Consider the following 23,843-nt stretch of genomic DNA (forward strand, 5'->3'; position numbering starts at 1 on the left):
GTTAGAGCGTTGGACTAATAACCGAAAGGTTGCAAGATCGAATCCCCGAGCTGACAAGGTAAAAAAATGTCGTTCTGCCCCTGAACAAGGCAGTTAACCCACTGTTCCTAGGCCGTCATTGAAAATAAGAATTTTTTCTTTAACTGACCTGCCTAGTTAAAGAAAGGTAAAATAAAAAATGTAATTAAAAAATATACTGTATGTAGTTGCTCGGGACTGCTTTACGTATAGACTATGCTTACACTGAACCCAAACCCATGCACATATCCGGAGTGACAATAAATGTATTTGAATTGAGACCTGGTGAACAATACTGCTTTGAAATACTTTCTAACTTGCACTTATCAGGAGTTGACTGTATTCTGTTCAGAGATGTGAATAGTACTAACAAGCTTCTTTACTTGGATTTGGTTTCTCCTCTTTAGATCACGGCCTACGGCGGCAAGCTGAAGTACGCCATCTACTTTGAGGGGCGTGACGAGACAGGCCGCACCTCCTACGAACCCCAGGTCATCATAAAGGGAGGGCCCAACAGAGACAAGGTGATGGTCCGCCACATGCAGGGACTGCAGATTGGACAACTCACCCGGCACGAGATCGACATGACAGAGGTAAGGACATAATCCAGTGTTTCCCAAACTAACTAGCGTAAGAAAAGTTGCGCCTCATAGAACTGGGGTTACGCCAGTAACCTCCGGTAGCTGCCAGATGAGGTTGTAATAAACAGAGCGGTTTCTGTTTTCTTCCTACAAATGTGGCTCTTGAACGGTTGAAGCTACAAAACATTAGGACCCTATCACTGAACGATAAGACACTCTGGAACATGTACATACACTAAACACCATTTCCCTCTGCTATGCCCACAAGTCGTTAGAACCGATTGGACGAGACCAGGCACTAAATCAGACTGGAGGAAATATGGGGTCACGGGCCAAACTAGTTTGGGAACACCCATGGCATAGGCTTACATGGTGGACCGTCTCTTGTCTTGTTGTTACAGTTTCCTAATGTCTAAGGATGCAGTCATGATCCATTTGCCACGGAAACTCGCTTGTGTTGTTAAATGGTGGTCCTTTTGTGGTGGATGCCATGCAAGTACATCTCTTGTCATTGTCCCAAAAACTCTTCAAAGCTAGATTCTAACCTCTGGAGATGTTGCATGAGAAATTAACTTTGAAGTGATCATAGAATTAGGAATTAAAATACTTTATACCACAGCGTTGTTGAATTCTCGTTTCTGATTGATAAGAAGGGCATTCTAGAATAGACATTAAAACCAGATAACGGGACAGTTGGAAAAGATATCGGGACACCTTGCAGTCATGCAGTATGTGCCTACGCGTACAGATCGTACTTGCTACAAAGCTATGCCAACATTCCATTCAAACAATGCAGTCAATCCACAGCCATACACTGGCTGAAATCAGTTGATGATAGGACTTACTGTAGACAAGTTGTAAATGCAACAGGTTGTGATATTGTATTATATAATAGCACTAACAGCTTTCCAATTAAAAATGTTTTGAGACATTTATGGTCTGTTTGCATATATTTTAGAGGCTATTTATACCGAACATGTGTATAAAACGTGTATAAACTGTATTTATAATTAGAGTACCATCCAAAAGTTTGAACATACCTACTCATTCCAGGGCTTTTCTTTATTTTGACTATTTTAATAGTGAAGACATCAAAACTATGAAATAACTCATAAGGAATCATGTAGCAACCAAAAAAAGTTTCAACAAATCAAAAAAAATATATATATTTGAGATTCTTCAAAGTAGCCACCCAAAGTAGCCTTGATGACGGATTTGCACACTCTTGGCATTCTCTCCACCAGCTTCACCTGGAATGCTTTCCAACGGTCTTGAAGGAGTCCCCACATACACTACCGTTCAAAAGTTTGTGGTCACTTAGAAATGTCCTTGTTTTTGAAAGAAAATTTAAAAAATTGTCCATTACAATAACATAAAATTGATCAGAAATACAGTGTAGACATTGTTAATGTTGTAAATTATTATTGCAGCTGTAAACTGCGGATTTTGTATGGAATACTGTATATACATACTTTAGGTGTACAGAGACCCATTATCAGCAACCATCACTCCTGTGTTCCTGTGGCACGTTGTGTGAGCTAATCCAAGTTTATAATTTTAAAAGGCTTTTGCAATTATGTTAGCACAGCTGAAAACTGTTGTTCTGATTAAAGAAGCAATAAAACTGGCCTTCTTCACGAGACTAGTTGAGTATCTGGAGCATCAGCATTTGTGGGTTCGATTACAGGCTCAAAATTACCAGGAACAAACACCTTTATTCTGAAACTCGTCAGTCTATTCTTGTTCTGAGAAATGAAGGCTATTCCATGTGAGAAATTGCCCAGAAACTGAGGATCTCGTACAATGCTGTGTACTACTCCCTTTACGGAACAGCGCAAATTGTCTCTAACCAGAATAGAATGAGGAGTGAGAGGCTGAGCACCTGTTGGCTGCTTTTCCTTCACTCTGCGGTCCAACTCATCCCAAACCATCTCAATTGGGTTGAGGTCAGGTGATTGTGGAGGCCAGGGCATCTGATGCAGTACTCCATCACTCTCCTTGGTCAAATAGCCCTTACACAGCCTGGAGGTGTGTTTTGGGTCATTGTCCTGTAGAAAAACAAATGATACTCCCACTAAGTGCAAACCAGATGGGATGGCATATCGCTGCAGTATCGCTGTGGTTGCCATGCTGGTTAAATGTGCCTTGATTTCTAAATAAATCACAGACAGTGTCACCAGCAAAGCACCCCCACACCATCACACCTCCTCCTCCATGCTTCAAGGTGGGAATCACACATGCGGAGATCATCCGTTCACCTACTCTGCGTCTCACAAAGACATAGCGGTTGGAACCAAAAATCTCAAATTTGTACTCATCAGACCAAAGGACAGATTTCCCCCGGTCTAATGTCCATTGCTTGTGTTTCTTGGCCCAAGCAAGTCTCTTCTTATTATTGGTGTCCTTTAGTAGTGGTTTCTTTGCAGCAATTTGACCATGAAGGCCTGATTCACACAGTCTCTTCCGAACAGTTGATGTTGAGATGTGTCTGTTACTTGAACTGAAGGAAGCATTTATTTGGGCAGCAATTTCTGAGGCTGGTAACTCCAATGAACTTATTCTCTGCAGCAGAGTTAACTCTGGGTCTTCCTTTCCTGTGGCGGTCCTCATGAGAGCCAGTGTCATCATAGCACTTAGCAGTTGATGGTTTTTGCGACTGCACAAGAAACCTTCAAAGTTCTTGAAATGTTCCGCATTGACTGACCTTCGTGCCTTAAAGTAATGATGGACTGTTGTTTCTCTTTGCTTATTTGAGCTGTTCTTGCAATAATATGGACTTGGTCTTTTACCAAATAGGGCTATCTTCTGTCTATCTTGTCACAACACAATTCCACAAATTAACTTTTTAATTGAAATGCATTCCAGGTGACTACCTCATGAAGCTTGTTGAGAAATTGCCAAGAGTGTGCAAAGCTGTCATCAAGACACAGGGTGGCTACTTTGAAGAATCTAAAATATAAAATATATGTTCATTTAACACTTTATTTGTAGGTGTTATTTCAATGTTTTGATGCCTTCCCTATTATTCTACAATGTAGAAAATTGTAAAAATAGAGAAAAACTCTGTAGTGAATAGGTGTGTCCAAACTTTTGACTGGTACTGTATATAAAATAATTATCTTACACAATTTCTGATATATCACATGACTTACTTTTATTTTCCTGCATAAGTAAAATGAGGATTATGCCACCACTGCTATTCATTACAATTAGACTGGTGGCTGCCATTTTCACTACTTTCTGGAACTTTGAGGGTTCATGACATAGCCTCTCGAGTAATTGAATAGGATCTTGATGCCAGTGATGTCATCAACATGTTTTGCTTTTCAGCACGATTGGAAGTACGAAGACAAGAAGGCCATGACACGCGAGGACTTCATGGACGTGCTGTTTTATGTTGACTACGTCCTCATCAAGGCTTCCCATGGGAACATGATGAGACACAGCAGGCAAGCTCTCCTCTCTGTCTTTGTCTGAACACACAATGGGCTAGACCTAAACATACCGTTAAAAGGCTGTTTACTCTACACTCTTTCTTTTAGTGTCATGGTCAGGTTAGTCATGTCATGTTAACATGGATAACCCTCTGTATTTAACAGTGACATGTTCGTTCCATTTAACGAACAAGGGGCAATAGCGTTTGATCATATCATTTTCAAGTATAGTTGTATCGTTGACATTGGCTCACATGGCTGTCGCACTCCCTGTCTCTATCTCTCTCTCTACTAAAACACAGGATCTCTGAGATTTCTATGGAGGTGGCAGAGGAGGGAAGGCCGTCCATGGAGAGTGAGCGGGCCCACCAGATAGAGAAGTGTGACTGCCCCCTGGGCTACTCCGGCCTGTCCTGCGAGGTAAGCTAGCTAGCCACTGAGACAGCTGTGTCTCTGTGTCTCCCATCAGAGCATCAGCCATGGCGACAGGGTCATCCATCAGAGAGGTGTGTGTGTGTGTGTGTGTATGTGTGTATGTGTGTGTGGTGTGTGTGGTGTGTGTGGTGTGTGTGTGGTTTGTGTGTGTGTGTGTGTGTGTGGCAGTCAGTCACAGTCCAATCAAAGCCACAGACATGGAGACAGGAGGAAACAGCTGTTAGAAACCCTCCACAAGACAATCCTTCTCATCAAAACTGCCAGCTCTCTCTCTCTCTTTCTCCCTCTCTTTCTCACAGCTCCATCCAGACACATCCAAAGCTCCCCCACTCTTTAGCGCGGCTCTAATACACTCCTAATTAACTCTTGTGTTACTACGACAACTTCCATCCAAACCTGAGTGTTACTGATGTGTCTCCTACTGGATTCCTCATAAAGGTGGCTATAAACAAACCAGACAGATGGCACGTATTTGAAGCTGCCACATAGTTAATAAAGTATTTTTAAACAGGCGTTTATCGTGTTTGCTGGGAACAGATGGCTTCTCAAATTGACCCGATTAATTCTCAGTACGTGTGTCTCGTTGGAGCTCCAGTGGAGCCTGGCACTACCGTGAGCGGCTCGGGGGGGGGGGGGGGTGTAACAGCCTAACCAGTAACCGTGTGTCTGTCTCTGTTTCGCCCATCGGCAGGAATGTGGGGCCGGGTTTTACCGCCTGTCTGCCCGCAGCGGTGGCGCAGCCTCCAGAGCAGGCATTGGGAGCTGTGCGCAGTGCCAGTGCAACAGGCACAGTGAGGCCTGTGACCCAGAGACATCCATCTGCCAGGTAAGGTCTTTACAAAGTCCCCATGACCTGAGGAGAAGGGTGTTGTTGGCACTGGTTGGCAGGCTGCCCTGTGATTGCACCCATACCCGCCCACTCTACTCTACTCTACTCTACTCTACTCTACTCTACTCTCTGCCATAGATGGGTAATTAGCCCAACGCTTTACTTTTCAACTCAGTTTCACATTTACATCAGCCCAGACCTTTATCTAGCCAATGAAAAACTCTCCTCCTTTTATCCTCTATCTTCTCAGCTCCCCTGGTTTTCAAACCAGCTCTCAGTCTAAACAGTTGCACTTTCTCCAAGTGTAGAGGATCAGCAGATTTGTTCAGAAGCAATTTGATTGGCCACATGGTCCACTGCCACCAGGAAGTAGAGCATAGGTTAGTGTCTGGGGTAGATTTGACTTGGAAATACTAACAGAGATGTTACGCTAGAGAGAAGTCCATGCTGTTTAATGTGGAACATAATGTGCCCTTCAAATATAAAACAGGGCCTTTTGGTCAAGTTAATGACCAACAAAGCTCTTATTCTCTGCTTCCCAAATCTTCCCCTAGAGCACATGGAAGCCAGCCCTGCCTCGTGTTATAGTGTGGAACTGGAACTCTATGTTGTCAAAGCAATCCCAGCTTTCATTTGTATTTGTGCTAATAACAATATCATTTGCATTTTACGGAGCAGGCAAATTGAAAATGTTAAATGAGTTTGTACAGCGTAATTTGGTTAATTGAGGTACACAGGAAGTTAATGAACGTCTTTGGAATACCACGGCTCAGTAGGCCGCAACTTCCGCTGACTGATTAGTATTGCCTCTCTCAATTGTCAGTTTGGCACTTTTTCTCAGAGCAGAGTGGTTGAGAGAGGAGAGGAAAACAGCTATGGGCTGACAGAGCTCACACTCTGGAAGGGCCCTCACTTCAAAACAACAGCTAAAATACATCCACCCTCCACCTCGACAGCCACTGGGTTTTAGTTTGATTCTGCAGGTGTAGCCTATTTGAAGTGAATGGTTGTGAATGTGGATATGATATTAGTGAAGGGACGGGTGTCTTCTCTACAGAACTGCCAGCACGACACAGAGGGGGACAGGTGTGAACGCTGTGCCCCAGGATACTATGGTGTAGTGAGGGGCAGACCTGACGACTGCAAGCCCTGTGCCTGCCCCCTCACCAACCATGAGAACAAGTAGGTCACAGAGACACAGGTGCATGGCTCTACTACTGTACAATAAAGCAGCTCTTATCTGTAGCTCTCTCGTTCTCTCAGTTTCAGCCCTACCTGTGTAACAGAGGGATTCAACGACTACCACTGTACTGCCTGCCCTGAGGGCTATGAGGGAAAGTACTGTGAGAGGTACAAACTCACTCCTCAACATTTACAAACCCCAACATGCTCTTTGTGAATCATACTGAACTCACCTCATCAGGGACCTTGCCGCCCCACATTGCTAACTGAACATCACTTTCTGTTAGTTATCTACACTAAACCCTGTTGTCGCTCCTCTAGATGTGCCACGGGTTACCATGGCGACCCCCGTGCCCCCGGCGGGAAGTGTGAGGAGTGTAAGTGTGACCCGTACGGGGCGTGGCCCCAACCGTGTGACCCCCGCTCAGGCCAGTGCCACTGCCGGCCCGGGGCCACTGGACGCACCTGCAGCCAGTGCATGGAGAGGCATGTGTGTGGGCCCTCTGGGATTGTGTGTACGTATACTAATATAACTTACTATGGCACTGTTTTCAATACACACACAAACACAATTACTAGTACAGAAAATCAGCAAGGTTTCTTTGTAGGACTTTCTTGGTTGTTTTTTGTTCATTCAATATTCTAGACTTATCCTTTTTATTTTTTTTATTTTTTTTTAACCTTTTATGTGAGTCTAAAGTGGTAGGAAATGACTTAGGGGACAGTTGTAAAACTGCTTAGTTATCCAGGCCTTCTTGAGGATTATAATCTTCATAAGAGGGAATTTAGAGATTATTGAATTCAAAGACTTTGTAGTGATTTTTTACAAATTATTATTATTTATTTATTCAGGGGAACCCAATTGAGGCCAGGGTCTCATTCTTAATGGTGCCCTGAGAACAAACAATTCTCAAATCAATTCAATAAAACAGCAACAACAAAAAATACACCACAACATACAACAGATACACTACATTTCAACAACACAAATAAGTTATTGCAATCAACCAAAACACTCACAAACCTCTGTGAATGTGTTCCTCATCAGCGTTCTAAACTGCCCTATTGGCAGATGTTTGATTCCAAACATAAAGGCTGATTTACCTAGGGAACTTAAGAGTTAACAAACCTTGTGAGCGGGTTTGGTACCTTGTTTTTGAGTCGACGTCCGTGCCCCGCGTAAATCTAATTTGCATTGTAAAAAAATCCCCATAAAAATCTGTTTAAGCTAGAGATATCAGTTGTTTTGCATGAGCTGTGGCAGAGCGACAGCGGTGTTTGTCAGACCAGGAGACATCTTGAAAATGTGTCTTCTCACAAAAACGTCTGTAGCCTCCGAACGGTATAATATGACCCCTTTATGGCTAGATGAGACTCTGGTGAACACGTACATGTTGGCTGTTTTGCTCTAGAAAGCCCACAAGCTTCACAAGACTCGTCTGAAGGTAGCCCAGTACCAGTTAAAATAATTTATGGAAATATTTATGAAAGTAGTTTAGTGCCCCAAAAAGTTAAATATGGGTAAAAAAATTAAATAAACTGAGCTTTCTTATATCTCTCAAATATAGGCCCTGCAGTATGTGACTTGTTTCAGGAAACTAGGCGTATGTCGCGCGTTACTACTTCACAGGAGAGACATTTGAACGTAAACTTACATTTCTTTATCAAAATGCGTTTTTGGGCAGAAATGCCTTCTGGAACATGTGAACTTTCGTGTGCCTTATTAACAAACTTGTATGCCATCTGCAAATATGATTACAGTTGTTCAAGTACGAGCCTAGTTGGTTTAGCCAAGGAAAAAATCAGTAACCTTCCCGCTAGCCATGATTGGCTGAGATATTGAGTGGGCTGGACATGCCGAGAGATGAGTTTGGATTGGTCTGCCATGTAGCAGCGTCTGTCTATATTATGAGGTGGTCAGTATGTGTAGGTAATCCTTTCTAACGATGCTTTTTTGAAAGATATCAGGTAGTAGATCTGCGTAAGTGTTGCTCTCCACTTTCTGGAGGACCGAGTTTTGAAATCAGTGGAATTAGAGTATGATAGCTAAGGAGATTCTGGCGTTTGATTGCAAATATGCAGAATGGGTCGAAAAGACAACACACTGTTGTATTAAACACCTGTTTCCGGATTACATCTTCAAACTAGGGGAAACCATGGCACCCGTGACAGATAGGGAGATATGTCCATCCAAGAGAGTCTAGCTAGCGACATTTTCCGTTATTACACATTTCTAATTTAACATTACATATATGATCTGTGTAGTAATATTATTCGTATCTCAGAGCCATTAGCATTGCTAGTTATAGCCTAATGTTAGCTAGCTAACATTGAACCTGGTTGGTTATCTCCCTGCAGATTCATGCATAGTAGTAACTTTATGAGTTGGGATTATGGTTCATTGTTTAGCTAGCTAGCTACATGTCTAAACAAAAGACTTCACTATGCAAGTAATTATTTCAATAGATTGTTTATGATGTCACTGCAACAACTGTCGATAGACGTAGCTGGTAAATTAGCTCTGGCTATCTATTCCGATTTCAGAGTACTCTTGTCTGAGTGTGCCAGAGCGCAGAATAACTGACGAATTTACGAAAGCGCAACACCCGTTGCGTATGGCCGGTATCAGTAAACGTTACCAAAAAAGTGTAATTAAATTGTTTCCAGCAGCACAGTTGCAGTCACCAACGCTCTGGATAACATAAAAACAGCATAACCAGCTCTGCTAGGGCGTGTAAAATGGTCAGGGAGCTGTTATCTTATTTGTGTCTGGAATAAGCTAGCAAGCTAGCCAATGTTAGCCAGTTAGCTCGGGTGCTTGACTGCTGTTGTAAGTCCGAATTCTTGGATCAACCCTACTTTTCACCCAGAGCGTCCAGTGTGAGCGCTCTGAACGCTGCGAGAGCGAAATGCTCTGAATTAACGAACGGACAATCTGACAACTCTCAGTTTATAAACGCCCAGAGCACACTCTGGCACTCCAGATTAAGTTAATGAACACACCCGTTAAATTTACGAACACACCCGTAGTATAAGCCAGCCTTTAGTTTTGAAATATTTGGTACATAGCCTCACATGTGAATCCTTAAAGAGATGGGTGGGGCTAAAGCTTAAAATGGTGTGAACGATGCTGAATGGGTGTAGACAAAGGTGAGCTCTCCAGTAGGTACCAAAACATTCAAGGGACATTTTCTCAAAAGTGAGGTTACAAGTTTAGCAACTTTCAAAGCAGAATTACTCTGTATAATACGTGTATGATATACCATTTTCTAGCTCTGAGTCTATACTATCTTCAGTTTCTTGGCAATTACTCACATGGAATAGCCTTCATTTCTCAGAAAAAGGCCAGTTGTATTGCTTCTTTAATGAGAACAACAGTTTTCAGATGTGCTTACATAATTGCAAAAGGGTTTTGTAATGATCAATTAGCCTTTTAAAATGATAAACTTGGATTAGCTAACACAACGTGCCATTGGAACCCAGGAGTGATGATTGCTGATAATGGACCTCTGTACGCCTATGTAGATATTCCATAAAGAATTAGCCGTTTCCAGCTACAATAGTCATTTACAACATTAACAATGTCTACACTGTATTTCTGATCGATTTGATGTTATTTTAATGGACAAAAATGTGCTTTTCTTTAAAAAACAACAACATTTCTAAGTGACCCCAAACTTTTGAACGGTAGTGTATATACAAGTATGTGGACACCCCTTCAAATGGATAGATTCGGCTATTTCAGCCACACCCATTGCTGACACAGGTGTATAGAACCAAGCACTTCAAATGGATAGATTCGGCTATTTCAGCCACACCCATTGCTGACACAGGTGTATAGAACCAAGCACACAGCTGTGCAATCTCCATAGACAAACACTGGCAGTAGAAGGGCCTTGAGTAACGAGTAATGAGTAACGTGTAAAAACCACCTTTCCTCAGTTGCAACACACTACCGAGATCCAAACTGCCTCTGGAAGCAACGTTAGCAGAATAACTGTTTGTCGGGGGCTTCATGAAATGGGTTTCAATGACCGAGCAGCCGCACACAAGCCTAATATCACCCTGCGCAATGCCAAGCAACAGCTGGAGTGGTGTAAAGCTCGCCGCCATTGGACTCTGGAGCATGGGAAACGCGTTCTCTGGAGTGATGAATCACGCTGCACCATCTGGCAGTCCGATGGACAAATCTGGGTTTGCCGGATTTCAAGAGAACGCTACCTGCCCAAATGCATAGTGCCAACTGTAAAGTTTGGTGGAGGAGGAATATTGGTCTTTGGCTGTTTTTCATGGTTCAGCTTAGTTCCAGTGAAGCGAAATCTTAACGCTACAGCATACAATGATATTATATATATATTCTGTGCTTCCAACTTTGTGGCAACAGTTTGGGGAAGGTCCTTCCTGTTTCAGCATGACAATGCCCACTTGCACAAAGCGAGGTCCATAAAGAAATGGTTTGTCAAGACTGGTGTGGAAGAACTTAATTGGCCTGCACAGAGCCCTGACCTCCACCCCATCTAACACCTTTGGGATGAATTGGAACGCAGACTGTGAGCCAGGCCTAATCGCCCTACATCATTCCCCGACCTCACTAATGGTCTTGTGGCTGGATGGAAGCAAGTCCCTGCAGCAATGTTCCGACATCTAATGGAAAGCCTTTCCAGAAGAGTGGAGGCTGTTATAGCAGCGAAGGGGGGGCCAACTCTATATTAATGCCCATGATTTGGGACTGAGATGTTGGACGAGCAGATGTCCACATACTTTTGGTAATGTAGTGTATGTTGGAAGCTTGTGCAGCAGAGCTTTGTTAACAAAAAAGGAGAAATTAAGTGATCTACGGAAATTTAGAGAGGGCCAGCTGACCTTCTGAATAAGGGTGCAGCGAGTATTAAACCTGTCACCTGTGATAAAGCGAAGTGCGCTATGGTACACTGCATCCAAGGTTTTTAGGTTAGTGGCTGCTGCATTCTGATTAAAGGTGCCACCATAATCAAGATCTGGCAGGAAGGTTGCTTGTACAACCTGTTTCCTGCTGTTTAGAGAGGCATGATGTAGTTCTATAAAAGAAGCCTACTTTAAATCTCAGCTTCTTAACAAGCTCATCCATATGTTTTTTAAACTTCAAATGTTTGTCAATCCAAAATCCCAGATATTTAAGGACGGGAACCTGCTCAAAGAGAAAATCCTCCAATGCCATCTGTGTGTAAACCATCTGAAATATTTCTAAGAGAATTAGACATGCATTCAGTTTTTCCTGTGTTAAGTATCAATTTCAAATCAACAAGGGCTTTCTGCAAGGCAACAAAATCAGATTGCAGCTGGTCAGCGGTAGGGTCAATAGCATACAGATGAATGTTACAGGTTTTTGCAGATAGACCAGTATTATTTATATAAATAGTAAAGAAAACAGGTCCTGAAATCTACCCTTGCGGGACACCTTTAGTAATATCAAGGTACCTTGACACCATCAGAAAGCACACATGGTGTCCTGTCTGACAGATAGTTCCCAAACCAATTGCAAGACCCCTGGAATGAGTGGAATGGTTGACAGTATCAAAGGCAAGTGTAGCTGCTGAAACAGTGCTATGTCTAGGTCTAAAACCAGACATTAAGAATATCATTTGAAGTTAAAAAGTAAAAGATTAACTGAGTGTTTGCCAGTGATTGTAATATTTTTGCAAGGCAACATAGTTTAGATATGGGCAAAAGTTATCTACGTCAGAAGGCCTTTGTGAAGGGGGAGGACATGTGTCGCCTTCCAGATCTTAGAGATAGCGCCAGAAGCAATTTTTGAATAAAAAAGTGGGTTAAAGGTTATATAATGGTGGGGGCAGAAAGCTGCAGTAAAAAGGGATCAAGCTATTCATCTCCTGTGAATTTTTGTACATACATTTTTTGCAAGTCACTTAGTACAAGTACAGCATTGACATAAAATGGTTCACTTTTTTTAAGAGTGAGTGCCTGGAAGTGCATCATTCTCTGCTATCTGTGTAGAGGTGTATAAAGGACTTTCTTTAGTGGAACTTGAGGTATTTTCAAAAAATATTCTTTCAAATAGGTGGCCAGCTGAGGCCTAATGGTTATAAAAAGCACCACAACTTTCATTTTTGTCTGTTATGGTACCAGAGGCTGTCATAACCTGCTGGGGTAATGAGGAGGTGGAATTAAATTTTTACCACTTTCCAGAATTTAGCTGGAATTTTCACCACTTTCAGATACACAATTCAAGAAGAATGTTGACTTTTCTAACCAGAGTAAGACATCTATTTCTCAAATGTCTAAAGGACTGCTAGTCAGAGATAGAATCAGTCATTAGTAGCCTTAGCCCAAGCTAAGTTTATTTCATCAAATCTTTCAGACAATTCATGCATAAACCATGGGTTAGATCTGCCCTTTACCCTTAATGTTTTATATGGGGCATGCTTATCTGCAGCAGAGTTAAAAAGAGAGGACACACCCAATCATGCAACCCCAGGTCATACAGGAAATGTTGCTTATTGAAAGTTCAAAAATGTATTTTTGTAATAATGCGCAAACAAAATGTTGTTAGTTTAGTATCTCTAATGCAGACGATGGTCACTGAGCTCGTTAGCAAAGATTCCAATGGCTGTATACTGATGAGGGGCGTTTGTCAGAAAGAGTAGATTTTTCAGGCTGTTTTAAGTTGGGGCAGGTTGGTTTAGTTATCAGTTGAGTTCAATTTAGCTCAGTGCAAATATCTTTCAGTTTATCTGATACTGGTATCAACCAATCCAGGTTAAGCTCCCCCAATGTTAATAATTCAGATTTAGCATAGCACAGCAAATCCGATCATTTGCTTTGAGCAATTGGCAATGCCAAGGGAGACAATGTACTACAGGCTATATTATATATATCCCACGGCAGACAACATGTTATCCCAAGCGCCAATCCCAAAGTAAACAAAGATGGTGGTCACTATATTTGTCAAAAAATAAGTCGAAGTTATGAAAGGTTCATTTGTAACATTGTTTGCGCTTGAATTATTGTAATTTCTTTGAGACTACATGTTATCATACTTCAGGCAATGAATTGTACTGTATGTTTTAGATACAATTCTGTAGGCTACGGTGCCAACTAACCTGGCAAGCTGACTATCTGAAATAATGTCTAACTGTTCCCAGTCATGGACTCTAGCAGGTTTCCTGAAGCAGTGATGGTAGGAGTCCATTGCTTGTTAGATACAGTATGTCAGATGATTCAGGTGAAACTGATTGGCTGCATGTTGTCTTGCCTTTGGGGAGGGTAACAGGATTTGCATGTATTTCATGCAGTGTGTGCATTTTGGAGTGTTTTATGACAAACTCTCACATTCACAGGATGTGTGCTATCTTACTGTGTGGATTGTCAGGCCTTCCTCCTTTATAACAGCGGGTCTATAAAAAAAATCATTTTCTGACATGTTAATTTCTCAACTCATTTTTTATGTGGCAAAATTCAGGAGAAATTCGAAGAATATGATAAATTCACACATGGCTTGTTGATTGTAGTGGTGTGTGTGCATGTGTGTACTGTGTGTGTTTTGTTTCTCGTCGCTTGTGGCATGTCGAACACTCATAATGGGCTGCCAAAAGCCGTTTCACACTGTGTTAAATTTCACGCTCGAGATCCCTTCCCCCAGTGCTGCTCCTGTCTAATCTCAAACCAGCACAGAAACTCTAGGATTCTCCAAAGCCTAAAGCGTAGAGGATAGAGGACGGCTACCTTGAAGGGTTTTCAAAGAGTGGTTGTGTCTTTTGAAAGAGCGCTGGTGTGTGTGGGGGAATGGGATGAAACTAAACTAAACAAGGTGAAGGAGGAGGAAGCTGGGGTTCAACCCGTTCCACCATGTCGCTCAGATTTAAAAAGCACTTCTCCTAGACTTTGTCCTCTTTTCCAGTGCTAACATAGTCGCCCTTGTACATACCCCACATGAAAGTGTATAGTATACTATGGTATAAATACTATAGTATTCACAGTATAATTTTTGCAGACTTTACTGTAGTATCCCCTGTAATGTTTTTGTGGGCATGTATTTATTGTAGTATACTGTAGTATTCATAGTTAACTATAGAATAAATTCTGTAGTAAAATAAAACTGTAGTATATACTGTAGTAATTTATGTAATATTTTTACATATTGTAGTTTACTGTCGTATTTACTGTAGTGTTTTTGCAGACATTACTATAGTATTTACTATAGTGTTTTTGTTTGACTATCTTTGACATAGAAGTGGAGGCCTACTGGAAAATACAAAAATAGTACATTTTCCATAAACTGTAGGCAGGTAGGACTGGGGTCTAAACAGATAGTTCAGAGCTTCTGCTTTTTTCTATAACCTGTAGGGAACACAATATATGGTATATACTTGGCATGTAAAGTTTCTCACTTACGGGTGGCACAAATTGGGATATGGAGAACTGGAATGGGCAAGGTATACCCAAATTAAATACTGTAGTGTTTACTAAAAAAGTGTAGTGTTTTTGCAGATTGTAGTGTTTTTGCAGACATTACTGTAGTATTTATTATACTATTCTACAGTATACTACTACATTCTATAGTAAGTACTACACATGATCAAGGGATACTACAGTGTGTAATATAGTATTCTACAGTATACTACAATTTACTACAGAATTCTATAGTAAGTGCTGTAGTATATATATATATATATATATATATATATATATATATATATATATATATATATATAGTAAATATAGTAAATTAGTATTTTTTCATGCGTGACAGTACATGTCCCTTTGGTAGAGATGTTGCCAGGCAACAAGCTACCATTAGCATCCCCATGCCCTTGGGGTTGCCCCTTTGACCCCAAGTAGAGTGTCTTGGTGTCCCAATGAGAGACTGTCCCAGTGTCCCCCATATACACACCCACACACAGCTTCAGAGCTCAGTGTCACCCTGACCACACACGTTACCTGGGATTATTATTTGATTCTCTGAACGAGCCTGAACGCTCTCTAATGGTTTTAATTGGTGTCATTAGCGACCACTCGTCATTAGAGGTTTCTAACTGCCATGGTGTGTGTGTGTGTGCGTGTTGATGTCGGTGTGCGTGTTGATGTCGGTGTGTGTGTGTGTGTGTGTGTGTGTGTGGGGGGGGGGGGTGTGGGTGTGTTACAGCCTGCGATGATGACTGTGCCGGGCTCCTCATCAGAGATATGGATAGACTGCATCGTATCATCACCAGTGTCAACCTCACCACCCCTCTGCCACCACCCTACAAAGTCCTCTACCGGTTTGAGAACATGACGCAGGAACTCAAGGTGAATAGAAGGCACCCAATCACTTCCTTTAGTGTTCACCTTCGCTCCAAAGAGCGAGTACTACAATATTCTTGTATTAGACAAATCTATGATATCTAGATTCCTAAGATCAAGTTTGTCTCTGGAGGCCTACATTCAATTTGGCGTGTCTGTTTACTCACACTAGTGAGTACCTGACTGAATTGCTAAGATGAACAGAATCAGTTGTGATTAAGTTGCCCACATGGACAAGGTGCTGTGTAAATATCTCTCAGCTGTTAGTGTCTCAGGCGGGGACGTGGAGCCCGACTCACACCCCGGTTTCAAACACTCCTCATATCCCCTCCAGACAATGCCATAGCTCCACTCCGTTCAGCTAACGGCATCCACCTCTCTCTCACACACAAAGAACAAAGACACAAACACCACACTCTGTAACAGTGATATAACAGTGATATATTACACAAACAGTGGCATTCAAACGCATCTCAGCGGTGCGATAACAATAGTGCATTTCCCTCAAATCCTCGGAAAGCAGAGGAGATGGAGCTGGAGATATAAGGCACAACAAAGATGCAGATTATTGCTAAAGGGCATCGTGAGGGGGGCCAATGAAGACATCACTTGATTGCTACCCTCATGTGGAAAGCCAGATCATTGGCTCAAGCTGCGTTTTTGGAGTCCACTGAGCTAGATGCCCTTTTCCAGCTGCTGGTGCTCTGCTTCTTATAGGCCTGTGAGGAGATGTCTGGCAGGAGCCCTACTGGCATAACACTGATGAATTGGGCTTGGGTGGATGGTTAAATACAGGGTATCGAGGCTCTGCTCACACCTCACTCCCCAGACCCATGGTGATTTAAACAGTAGATGACCTTTCTGCCTAATGCCCCATTCTGACATTCTCCCCTGTGTGTGTGTGTGTGTGTGTGTTCGTGTGTGTGTGTGTGTGTGTGTGTGTGTGTGTGTGTGTGTGTGTGTGTGTGTCTTCCACACAGCACATGCTCTCGCCACAGAATTCGCCGGAGAGGCGCCTGCAGCTGGCCGACAGTAACCTGGGCAGCCTGGTGACAGAGATGGACGATCTGCTGAGTCGGGTAGGTAGGACACTCAGGCCAGGCTGACACTGTCCACTCCTGAGTTCCCAGGGGAGGGCACTACTGTCCCTGTGGCCACTATGTGGCTGTCCTGGCTCCCTCATCAGAGTCTAGTAAAGGGGTCAACTGAAACTGGACCATCCCAATTCATAAAGCCGTCAAAAGACAGCCTTGTATGTACGTATACAATAATTAGTGTGAAAGATATAGGCAGTTGTGAGTGAAGGTTTTTATTTATTTTCTAAAAACAATTGGAATGACAAGGTTAGTCAATCAATATTTTGATTGATGTTAGGTCATACGTCACAAAAACAGTCACAAAAAAAGTGAGCATTACGACAATAGATTGTTTTGTTTCTTTTTTTCAAATGAATCTGTCATTAAAAGAAAGATATCATCTTCAAGTGAGGACAGGAACCCGAGGACTGAAAACAGATGAATACTTTTGTATTTAACTTTGAGATACCGGTTCCAGCAAGGTTTTCTTTGTGTCTGAGAACATAGAATAAATATACTGTGTCTGTAAAATGTATATACTGTAGTATGTGTAAGCTAAAAGTATAAGCCTAAGTATTGTTGTCTATTAGTTTACCCCAATTAGGGGAGGGGTGGTAGGGTTACGGGAAAATAATAAAGAAGGAAAATATATTTAATATATTTACAAAAATACAACAAAAAAAAAAAGATATATATATATATATATACGTATATGGGGGATTGGAAAGGATGCAGATAATTACATTGCTAGAAGCCACAATTTATGTGCATTATTAAAGCTGATCAAAATATCCTTGGATCGAGCTTTCTCTGTTAACAACAAACCATCCACACTCTATAAAAGACATGTACTTCTCCTTTTTCTGACAGAAAAAGAAATACATTCTGACATTGATGTTTTCCCTGATTCTGTCCTCATAACTCAATAGGCATTCAAGACCACTTCGTTATGTTGCTGGAGGAGGGGTTGGTCATGTAACCAAATATCGCACACTCTGATATTGCTAAAATGTGGAATATAAGTAGGCAGTTGTCTGCCCTAAATACACAAACAAACAGCATTAGGATATTTTCATGCATCTTGGAAATATAGGCCTGTAAACACACAGATACAATAGGCGGAAATATCAACTATGAATATACCATTTACATTTTAGTCATGTTGCAGACGTTCTTGTCCAGAGCACCATACAGTTAGTCCAAGATAGCTGGGTGAGACAACCATATATCTAAGTCATAGTAAGTACATTTTTCCTCCATAAAGCAACTATCAGCAAAGTCGGTGCTAGTGGGGGGGGGTTAAGTGACAGTTTTAGTTCACAAAACATATTTTTTGAGGAGGGGATCCGAAGGGGGACGCTGTGGGATTATTTAAGATACTCTTTGAAGAGGTAGGGTTTCAGATGTTTTCGGAAGATGGGCAGGGATTCTGCTGTCCTAGCTTCTGCTTTTCCACCATTGGTGTACCAGGACAGAGAATAGCTTTGACTGGGCTAAGCGGGAGATGCCCTCCCGTAGGAGAGGGCCAAGAGACCAGAGGTGTAGGGTTTGAACATAGCCTGAAGGTAGGGAGGGGGCAGTTCCTCTTGCTGCTCCGTAGGCAAGTACCATAGTCTTGTAATTGATGCGAGCTTCGACTGGAAGCCAGTGGAGTGTGCGGTGGAGCGGGATGACATGGGAGATCTTGGGAAGGTTGAACACCAGGTCGGACTGCAGCGTTCCTGATAAATTGCAGGGGTTTAATGGCACAAGCGGGGAGCTCAGCCAACAGCGAGTTGCAGTAGTGCAGATGGGAGATGAAGTGCCTGGATTAGGACCTGTACCGCTTCCTGTGTGATGCAGGGTCGTACTCTATGGATGTTGTAGAGCAACACAAAAACAAGCATTACTCTACACCTGCAATAATCAATCAAATCCAATTGTATTTGTCACATGCGCCAAATGCAACAGTACATACATATACATACAATTTCACCTTACAGTGAAATGCTTACTTACAAGCTCTTAACCAACAATGCAGTTTTAAGAAAAATAAGTGTTAAGTAAAAAAGTCCAGGATCCAGTTGCAGAGGGAGGTGTTTAGTCCCAGGGTCCTTAGCTTAGTGATGAGCTTTGAGGGCACTATGGTGTTGAACGCTGAGGTGTAGTCAATGAATAGCATTCTCACATAGGTGTTCCTTTTGTCCAGGTGTGAAAGGGCAGTGTGGAGTGCAATAGAGATGGCATCATCTGTGGATCTGTTGGGGCGGTATGCAAATTGGAGTGGGTCTAGGGTTTCTGGGATAATGGTGTTGATGTGAGCCATATGACCAGCCTTTCAAAGGTCTTATTTATTTGACCTTTGACTTTGATCGTGTTTCTTGGCCCAAGCAAGTCTCTTCTTATTATTGGTGTCCTTTAGGAGTGGTTTCTTTGCAGCATTCGACCATGAAGGACTGATTCAGTCTCTTCTGAACAGTTGATGTTGTGATGTGTCTGTTACTTGAACTCTGTGAAGCATTTATTTGGGCTGCAATTTCTGAGGCTGGTAACTCTAATGAACTTATCCTGTGCAGCAGAGGTAACTCTGGGTCTTCCCTTCCTGTGGCAGTCCTCATGAGAGCCAGTTTCATCATAGCGCTTTTTCCAACTGTACTTGAAGAAACTTTCAAAGTTCTTGAAATGTTCCGCATTGACTGACCTTCATGTCTTAAAGTAATGATGGACTGTCATTTCTCTTTGTTTATTCGAGCTGTACTTGCCATAATATGGACTTGGTCTTTTACCAGATATGGCTATCTTCTGTATACCACCCCTACCTTGTCACAACACACCTGATTGGCTCAAACGCATTAAGAAGGAAAGAAATTCCACAAATTAACTATTAAGGCACACCTGTTAATTGAAATTAATTCCAGGTGACTACCTCATAAAGCTGGTTGAGAGAATGCCAACATTGTGCAAAGCTGTCATCAAGGCAAAGGGTGGCTACTTTGAAGAATCTAACAAATAAAATATGTTTTGGTTTAACACTTTTCTGTTTACTACATGATTCCATATGTGTTATTTCATAGTTTTGATGTCTCCAATATTATTCTACAATGTAGAAAATAGTAAAAAATAAAGAAAAACCATTGAGTAGGTGTGTCCAAACTTTTGACTGGGACTATACATCCCTCATTTTCCTCACTGACACTAAGTGTGCAAGGTTGATTCAAAGTCTTTGAGGTGACCAGGACATGAGTGTGTCCTAACAGGGTGAGGAGACAAAGTAGCCAGTGGTGGTTGTAGTTCTGGGGCCTGACCAGTTTGCACAGTTAACTGGTCATTCGGGGCAAGCTGTAGCGACAATGGTATTATCCTTCCTGTATGTCTGGCGGAGTATTGGGGCTTTGAGATGATCCGTTTCCATTTCGCTGTAGGCAATCAGCAGATGCAGCTTGCATACCAACGAGACCCCATTGACTAACAACTGGAATGTTATCCCTACCTGAATGATGCCGGGGATACTCCAGTAGTGGAATGGTTGCTTGTCTGGTTGTGAAAGGGCTGTCACAAACAGACGTGCCTTTCGTGTTTTTCATGTTAAATGTGGCGTACCCCTGCAGGTCACGTCCTACATGTTAGGCTTTATATTCATTTGGAAGTCAGGTAGGATGATAATATGGCCGTTATAGACTGGGGCACGCCCAGCAGGAGATGTGATGAGTAACAGCACCTGTGACGGTGACCTCAGGTTACTTATAGGTTAGTTCGAGTGTAGCTGGATCATAGACTATGACTGAGAAGCGTTGGTTGTGAGGGACATAGCACAGCTCCACACCCATATACATTTGAAGATGATCCCTGGGCGTCGATGGACAGTAAAAGGTTTGCAGAGGAGGTGGAGATGATCAAGCAACTGTCTCACAGTCAATCCCCAGCCAACATAAACTATCATATACAGCAAGTTTTACCATCCCAATGTGCATCTTGTTTAGCCATAAATGGCATATGTCCTTATAGAGATGTTGGGAATACTGCAGATTCCCAGACCAATGCATGAGTCACCCCAGCATGAAAGCCCAGTACAGGTGTCAAATGGGCTGGTCAGCCAGGGTTGGTAGCAAAATGGGTACATATGAGGACAATGCACGCCAGAAATTTCCAGACGGCATTTTGGCTATTGAATGGCCTACTGACATGTGGCAGTCTATTTCCATGGTGTCTCTGTCTCTAGTAACTGCCTGGGAAGAGGACAGATTGTGGAGTGGGCCTATCAAGGACAGTTCTGGGAGGTTAAGGATGGCACTGACATTAGGAGAGGTGCAATTCCTATGACATATGAAGGCCCAATAAGATGGCATTGACTGTCAGGTTGGGTTGGTTCATTGTAGTGAACACCTGCCTTATGAGCTTGTCGTGTGTGGTTTGCACCTTCACCCATACACCGTGATGACGCCAAGTCAACACTGCAACTCCAGGGCAGACAGCCAGGACGGTGGACATGATTGTCTGGAAGAAGCAATGTGCCGGCTCAACCCAAACACGAGTGCATCGAACCATTCCAATGTGCATCACAAATGCAGTGAGCCAGCAGAAGGCCTTGTTGGATTCAGGCAGACGTATTGGACTAGCAATTAATCAAAGCTCAATTCTGAATGGTAAGGACGCGACTTAAAGGAGAACTTCACTCAAAAACAATCTTTTGGTACTTCTTTCATTAGTCCATTGTTGATATACACTGAGTGTACAAAACATTAGGAACAGCTTCCTAATATTGAGTTGCACCCCCCTTTTCCCTCAGAACAGCCTAAATTTGTTGGGGCATGCACCACAGTGATGCTGGCCCATGTTGACTCCAATGCTTCTCACAGTTCTGTCAAGTAGGCTGGATATTCTTTGGGTGGTGGACCATTCTTGATACATACAGAAAACTGATGAGCGTGAAAAACACACATACACAATCCATGTCTCAATTGTCTCAAGGCTTAAAAATCCTACTTTAACCTGTCTCCTCCCCTTCATCTACAGTACACTGAAGTGGATTTAACAGGGGGCATCAATAAGGGATCATAGCTTTCACCTGAATTCACCTGGTCAGTCTATGTCATGGAAAGAGCAGGTGTTCCTAAGGTTTTAGACACTCAGTGTAGTACCAAAAGTGTTTTGCGTGTTAGCAATCAGTGCAGCATTTTGCATAATATGATGCTAAATGCATCATACCAGCTGTATTTCGAAAGTTACATATCTTGAAAACTTGATTGCTGACATACAAAAATGGAAATATAGTGTATCAATAATAGACTAATGAAACAAATATCATGGGTGGAGTTTTCCCTGCAGGGGCAAGTTGTCGAGCTAGGGAGAGGGTGTCAGAGTCCAGGGTTGGATTCTCTTTCCTTTGGTTGGAGCCTCCCTGTTGCCTCACTGATTCTCAAAGATGCTCGTGTCTTGGAATGCTTCGTGTTGCCATGCCAAGCAGAATGCTTCCTTTGTATGCTGTATATCCAGACAAATGTGTTTGAATGTGTATGGTGGGCATATTGGCTTCTTAATAGAGTTAAAGTACACAAAAATATTGAGTACAAGTACAGTACACAAATCTGAAAAATGTATCTCATTTTAAACATGCACAGATATGCACGTGTTTAAACCACAGTTTAATGGTAATGTGGCAGCCATATTGGGATTTTGGATGCCATATTGATTTGGAGTCAAGCCTAGCGGGGCCGTCTAATGTAATTGCAAGAGTGGAGGCGAAACATATCAAATCCACAGAGGAACCTTTCACTGGGGAAAAAATGACAGTTTTCAGTGTCTGAGCCCACTTGCCTTAGAGCTGATAACAACAGACACAACATGTTCAACTGTATCCGAATTTGAGTAATATCAGTGTTAGCCATTTTGGGTTGCATGAGCTTGCATGAGCATTGTGCTGCACTTTTTGAGTTTAGGGGGTGTTTTCCTTAGAGCCAATTACAATAGTCAGCCATCATCAAAAAAACACGCTTTACTACATGTATATTTGTCAGGCAGGACCATACAGCACTGAGAGCTTGGAAATGTGTAACCCGCTATGGGCCGGTTTACCAGAAACGGATTACCAGACTGAAGTTTTCATTCATCTTAAATATTAATAATTGATATTTCCGCCAATTATATTTGTGTGTTTAGAGGCCTATATTTCCAAACTGCTTTAATGTTTGTTTGTGTATGTAGGGCAGACAATTAACTACTTGTATTTCACATATTAGCAATATCAGAGCTTGCAATATTGGGTTTACATGGGCTTATGTTGCCCCCCCCCCCCCTCCTCCTCCTCCTCCCCCTCCAGCAAGGTATAATTCTGCACTGTTTGAGTTAAGGGGGTATGTCACAACATAACAGCTTTTACAGTAAAATATGTTTATACAACCATTCATTCCATTTATGGCTGCTTGAATCCCTCAATCATTATTTTTTAATCTATAGAGCATTTCTGAAAGGTCTGACTGATGGTTATGAAATAGGTTTGTTTGACCAGGTACTCTGAGGCTGTCCATTGTTAGACCATAGTGGGCCACGGGATTCAGGATTGGAAACGGGCAATCAAGGGTGCATCTTGAATGAACATGGAACACTGGCCCATCCTGGATTGGTTTATCTCTAGCCATCAGTTCATGTCCATCCAACTGATTGAGTGGGTGTGTGTGTGTGTGTTCTTGCTCAGGCGACCAAAGTGTCGGCAGACGGTGAGCAAACAGGTGATGATGCTAACAGAATCCACAAACGAGCTGAAGACCTGGAACTTTTCGTCAAGAACACCCTACTGGCTGCAGAAGGTACTGCGTCTACATTCCTATAAGATTCTCCCACAATAATAAAAAAAAACGGTTAAATCTAAATTACTTTCCTGCCATAATGCTAGCTTAGTGTCTGAGAGCAGAGTACTAATTCAGTGTTGTAAAGGCCGGAGGGTCAGGATGTTGAGGGAATTAGTGCCTGGGCTCTGTGCTGTGTCCTCTGCTCTGTGATTAGGCGCCTCTGTGCTGTGACATTCTCTCTGGGT

At 42.3% G+C, this 23,843-nt stretch overlaps 1 protein-coding gene across 15 annotated transcripts in view; it reads left to right on the top strand.

Annotated features, from left to right (window-relative positions):
• lama2 (laminin, alpha 2) overlaps positions 1 to 23,843 on the top strand; it is a 142,257-nt gene that overhangs the window by 95,851 nt on the left and 22,563 nt on the right. For 11 of the 15 annotated variants that reach the window (XM_090232607.1, XM_090232609.1, XM_036975728.2 and 8 more), the window contains 10 exons: positions 426 to 611; positions 3,930 to 4,048; positions 4,336 to 4,453; positions 5,160 to 5,294; positions 6,355 to 6,479; positions 6,561 to 6,647; positions 6,801 to 6,994; positions 15,622 to 15,764; positions 16,739 to 16,837; positions 23,505 to 23,616. In XM_090232607.1, coding sequence (XP_090088733.1) covers positions 426 to 611; positions 3,930 to 4,048; positions 4,336 to 4,453; positions 5,160 to 5,294; positions 6,355 to 6,479; positions 6,561 to 6,647; positions 6,801 to 6,994; positions 15,622 to 15,764; positions 16,739 to 16,837; positions 23,505 to 23,616 — 1,318 coding nt within the window. The remainder of the gene's footprint in view (positions 1 to 425; positions 612 to 3,929; positions 4,049 to 4,335; positions 4,454 to 5,159; positions 5,295 to 6,354; positions 6,480 to 6,560; positions 6,648 to 6,800; positions 6,995 to 15,621; positions 15,765 to 16,738; positions 16,838 to 23,504; positions 23,617 to 23,843) is intronic. The other 4 variants (XM_090232612.1, XM_036975729.2, XM_090232613.1 and 1 more) reach the window with 1 other exon arrangement.

Source organism: Oncorhynchus mykiss, chromosome 4, assembly GCF_057628025.1.
Source record: "Oncorhynchus mykiss isolate SJ-2025 chromosome 4, ASM5762802v1, whole genome shotgun sequence".
In the NCBI taxonomy this organism is placed as follows: Eukaryota; Metazoa; Chordata; class Actinopteri; order Salmoniformes; family Salmonidae; genus Oncorhynchus; species Oncorhynchus mykiss.